The following is a 5301-nucleotide window of genomic DNA, read 5'->3' as shown; positions in this document are numbered from 1 at the left end:
CCTGGCTGCCGGCCGCCATCTTGGCTGGCAGTTAATTTGCATATCTCACTGATTAGCCAATGGGAAGGGTAGCGGTCGTATGCCAATTACCATGTTTCTCTTTTATTAGATAAGGACTAGAAGGCCTGTGCACAAAAATTTGTGCATTGGCAGGGAAGAAGGGTCCCTCAGCCCAACCTGTGCCCTCTCATGGATCCCGCTGCCGCTCGCCCTGCCCGCCCCGCCCACACAACCCAAGATCTCGCCTTGGGCGGCGCAACGGGATCTGCCTGCAGTATGCAAATTAGCCGTCATCTTTGTTGGAGGTTAACCGCCATCTTAGTTGGCAGTTAATTATCATATCACCCTGATTAGCCAATGGGAAGGGTAGCAAAGTTATGGTTAATTACCATGTTTATCTATTATTAGATAGGATAATAAAAAGCAGTGTACTGAAAGAAAGCATTATCCTCAGATCTCTCATCAGCTGCCTGGGTCTCTCTCTTCTTTTTTTTTAAAAATCCTCACTGGAGGATATGTTTTAATTGATTTTGAGAGAGAGAGAGAGAGAGAGAGAGAGAGAGAGAGAGAGAATTCAATTGGTTGCCTCCGGGGATGGAACCTGCAACGTTTTGGTACATAGGACAATACTCCAACTGAGCCATCCAGCCAGGGTGCTACCTGGGTCTTTTTAATTATTATTATTTCTTTTTTTTTAATATTTTATTGATTTTTTACAAAGAGGAAGGGAGAGGGATAGAGAGCTAGAAACATCCATCAGCTGCCTCCTGCATACCCCCTACTGGGGATGTGCCCGCAACCAAGGTACATGCCCTTGACCAGAATCGAACCTGGGACCCTTCAGTCCGCAGGCTGATGCTCTATCCACTGAGCCAAACGGGTTAGGGCTAATTATTTTTTTAATTGATTGGTTTCAGAGAGAAAGAGAAAGGGAGAATCAGATAAAGACATCAATAATGAGAGAGAAACATCAATCGGCTGCCTCCTGCACACCTCCCACTGGGGATTGAGCCTGCAACCTGGCCCTGGAGGAATCGAACCCGGGACCCTTTAGTACGCAGGCCGATGCTCTATCCACTGAGCCAAACTGGCCAGGGCTACCTGGGTCTTTTTAATAAACTGATCTCACTTCTCCCAGCTACTGTTCTATAGCCCATTTGCAAAGGGGATGCATTCAATAAAATTTGACATTCTGGGGTCTTTTTATTAAATGGAACACTGTTAAATATAATTGAGGCATGTGTACTATGCTGCCTCTCAGCAAACTTAATGATCTTAAGAGTTCATACATGCAGGTGAAAAAATTATAAATAGAATTTCCTTAAAATGGAATGGGTGGAACAAAAAAAAAAAGGGAGAGTCTTTTAGCAAAGAGGGCATGCTCACTAGTGGTTAGTATGCTGTTAACTTTGTAAAAACTCCTGACCTTTTATTTTGGAGTTAATGCCACCTGCATGTCTAGTTTTGAGTGCGGTAAAATAGAATCTCAAGTCACACTTATTTTCATCCTTTTCCAGTATTTTTTATTTGTTTTGGTAGTAGCAGAGTATGCCAACTCTTTTATATTGCCTTTTTTTCCTGGAAAATGTATGTTGAATAAAATTTTCTATTAAAAAAGTTATGTTTATAAAAAAATTAAGATGGGTTGATTCTTTGGCCTGTAGTTTATGGAAAAAATGGTATATATTTTAATGTTCATTATACACTATTGAGAATGTTTTCTATAATGATACTAAATTAATGTCATTTGTAGTTTTCTGTTTTATAGTCATGGTTTTTTGTGTTACCATAGAACTTAAATAGTAAATTCAGGTGTTAGTCTCCTAAATACATTTTTGGCTGCATAGTAAGATTGGAAATATGTTTTCCCTCTAGGAACTTCGTTTAGAGGATTATCAGGCTAACCGGAAAGGCCCCCAGAACCAGGTTGGAGCAGGTACCACAACTGGCTTGTTTGGGACTTCTCCGGCCACGTCTAGTGCAACAGGACTCTTCAGCTCCTCCACCACTAATTCAGGCTTTGCATATGGTCAGAACAAAACAGCCTTTGGAACTAGTAAGCAATTGACATCATATTGGGCTATATTGAGGAGGGACAGACAACTAAAAGTAAACCATTACTAAAAATAACGTCGTAAGTGCTAAGGAGAAAAATAATTCAGGGATGCTGAAGGAATAAGGAGGGCCTGGTGTTTTGGGGGAGGTAGGGAGGCTTACAGTTTTTTTTGTGTTCTTTAACTTTTTTTTCTAATTGTTTAAAGTATTACAAATAGTAGTACATATGTCTCTTTTTTTTCCCCATCGACCTTCCCCCAACCTCACAAAGAGTGGTACATTTGTCTCCTTTTTTCCCCTTGACCTTCCCCCAGTCTCCCCTACCCCCAGTGTCTTGTGTCCATTGGTTATGCTTATATGTATGCATACAAGTCCTTCGGTTGATCTCTTATCCCCAACACTTCCCAGAGGAGACATACAGTTTTAAATGAAGATGGTTAAAAAGGGCTTTACTAATGAAGTAACATTTCTTGTTGTTAATACTCACCCAAGTATATTTTTCCATTGATTTTATTTTTTAACATATTACTGATTTCAGAGAGAGGAAGGGAGAGGGAGAGGGAGGAAGGGAGGAAGAGAGAGAGAGAGAGAGAGAGAGAGAGAGAGAGAGAGAGAGAGGCTGACTCAATGAGAGAGAATCATTGATCAGCTGCCTTCTGCACGCCTCATACAGGGGATCAAACCCACAACCCGGGCATGTGCCCTGACCAGGAATTGAACCATGACCTGCTGGTTCATAGATCGAAGCTCAACTACTGAGCAACCAACTGGTCCATTGATTTTTAGAGAGAGTGGAAGGGAGGGGGAGAGACAGAGAGAAACATATATGCAAGAGAGACACATTGATTGGTGGCCTCCCACACGCACCCTGACGGGGGGCAGGGATTGAGCTTGTAACTGAGGCCAACTTCCACTGAGCCAAATCGGCTAGGGCTGATGAGGTAACATTTGAGCAGCCATCTAGCTGAAGAAGGTGAGGCATAAAGCTGTACAGATTTTTGGGGGAAGAACATTCCAGCTAGAGGAAACTATAAATCTAAAAATCTGTTTTTGCCAAAGGAGAGACAAGGGGAAGTACTGGGGAATATAGGGACAGTATTTTGAAGGACTTTGTGGGCCAGTGTCAAGATTTGAATTTTTATTTGAGTTGGGAAGCCATTAAAGGGTTTAGAACAGCAGTTCTCAACCTGTGGGTCGCAACCCCTTTGGGGGTCGAATGACCCTCTCACGGGTCGCCTAAGACCATCGGAAAACACATATATAATTACATATTGTTTTTGTGATTAATCACTATGCTTTAATTATGTTCAATTTGTAACAATGAAAATACATTCTGCATATCAGATATTTACATTACGATTCATAAGAGTAGCAAAATTACAGTTATGAAGTAGCAATGAAAATAATTTTATGGTTGGGGGTCACCACAACATGAACTGTATTAAAGGGTCACGACATTAGGAAGGTTGAGAACCACTGGTTTAGAAAGAGAAATCATATGATTGTGAGTGAAGGATCATTCTGGTAGCTGCTATATTAAGAGTGGATTGTAAGGGGACATGGGTGGAAACAAGTCAGTTAGAAAAGCTAGTGTTCTATCTACATGAGAGATGATGTGACTTGAATGAGAATGGTGCTGTGGAGATGGTAAGAATGTCAATTTGAATAGAACTAATGGGATTTGCTAGTAGATTGATTTGATGTAAGGTGTGAAAGAAGTCTAGGATGATTACTAAATTACTTTATAAATATATTACTTTTGCAAAGGTAATACACGTACATGATATAAAGTTTATGCAATACTTTTTAAAAAGTATTTATAACCAAAAATCTTTTCTTTCCCTCCCTAAGCCACCAGTTTACCTCTGGAGAAATAGCAAAAGTTAGACTTTTCGTAGATTTCTAGAGGGATCTATACACACACACAAAAATACACTAATAAACACATTTTAAGTGGCATTTAACATTCTCTTCAGTTTTCGTATTCTGTGATTTCATTTAGCCACATATTCTTTGAGTATTGTCATGTCACACCCTACGCTAAATATCCTATATAATAAAAGCCTAATATGCAAATTGACTGGCAGAATGAGCGGTCGCTATGACGCACACTGACCGCCAGGGGGCAGATGCTCAACACAGGAGCTTCCCCAGCCCACAGGCCCCAGACCAGCCAAGGTGGGTGCCAGCGTGGTCACCCTCCCTCCCCGATCACCCTGCCAGTTGCCTCCCTCTGCAGGAGGCAACCAGTGGTGGCAGCGGGGGGCAGGGTCGATGAGTGGACGGTGCAGGCCATCCAAGGCGGGTGCCAGCGGGGGCCCTGCTGGTTGCCCCACAGATTGGCTCTGATCGCCAGCCAGGGCTAGGGACCCTACCCATGCACAAATTTCATGCACCGGGCCTCTAGCATTGATATAAAGAGAAAGCCTCTGTTCTGAAGAAAAACTTAGTCTAACAAGGTTAAAATGCACACATAGACTTTGAATGTAGCATGCTGTCTTCTAAAATAGAAGAAAGTTATGGGCTCAAGAAGGAGGATCACTTAGTTCAGCCAGGGTTCTTGGACTCAGTATTATTGTAAGAATTAAAGTCTGAAGGAAATCTGGAGTTAGGTGAAATGGGTTGGAAAATGAAACAGTTAACTTGGTTTGAGTAGAGCAGTAGAGATGTAATCCATATAATAAGACTGTTGTAGTAACTGTATAATGTGAGGTTCGGAGTTTTTTGCCCTCCATTTATTTTTCCTTTATTTCTATTTCCTGAAAGATACGACTGGATTTGGGACAAATCCAGGTGGTCTCTTTGGCCAACAGAATCAGCAAACTACCAGCCTCTTCAACAAACCATTTGCCCAGGCCACAACCACCCCGAACACTGGCTTTTCCTTTGGTAATACCAGCACCCTAGGACAGCCGAGCACCAACACCATGGTAAGGAAACAGGCCCTTAAATATCAGATGTACCGGTTAATAATGTGGATTTTGTAATCAAAGAAAACACGATAATTTCAAAAGAAACATCAAAAGTGCTTTATTCAAAGTAATGTCCATCGCTAGCTACACATTTCCCCCATCTTTCAGGTAATTTGTAGATACCGTCCCAATAGAACTTTTCTTGTTTTGAGACAAACCATTCAGAGACCCAGTTTTCCATTTCTTTGTTTTGAAGTGCTGCTCAGAAAGTGCGTGTGCCATCGATAGGAACAAGTGGTAATCTGAAGGAGCAAGGTCTGGTGAAAAGGCGGGT

The 5301-nt window shown here is 41.8% G+C and overlaps 1 protein-coding gene across 8 annotated transcripts in view; it reads left to right on the top strand.

Annotated features, from left to right (window-relative positions):
* NUP98 (nucleoporin 98kDa) overlaps positions 1–5301 on the top strand; it is a 100932-nt gene that overhangs the window by 22173 nt on the left and 73458 nt on the right. For all 8 annotated transcript variants that reach the window (XM_015562189.1, XM_015562191.1, XM_006761044.2 and 5 more), the window contains exons 7-8: positions 1876–2056; positions 4822–4985. In XM_015562189.1, the coding sequence (XP_015417675.1) occupies positions 1876–2056; positions 4822–4985 (345 nt within the window). The remainder of the gene's footprint in view (positions 1–1875; positions 2057–4821; positions 4986–5301) is intronic.

This window comes from Myotis davidii, unplaced genomic scaffold, assembly GCF_000327345.1.
Source record: "Myotis davidii unplaced genomic scaffold, ASM32734v1 scaffold1377, whole genome shotgun sequence".
NCBI classification, from domain to species: domain Eukaryota; kingdom Metazoa; phylum Chordata; class Mammalia; order Chiroptera; family Vespertilionidae; genus Myotis; species Myotis davidii.
This window is presented reverse-complemented; position numbering and strand designations above follow the sequence as displayed.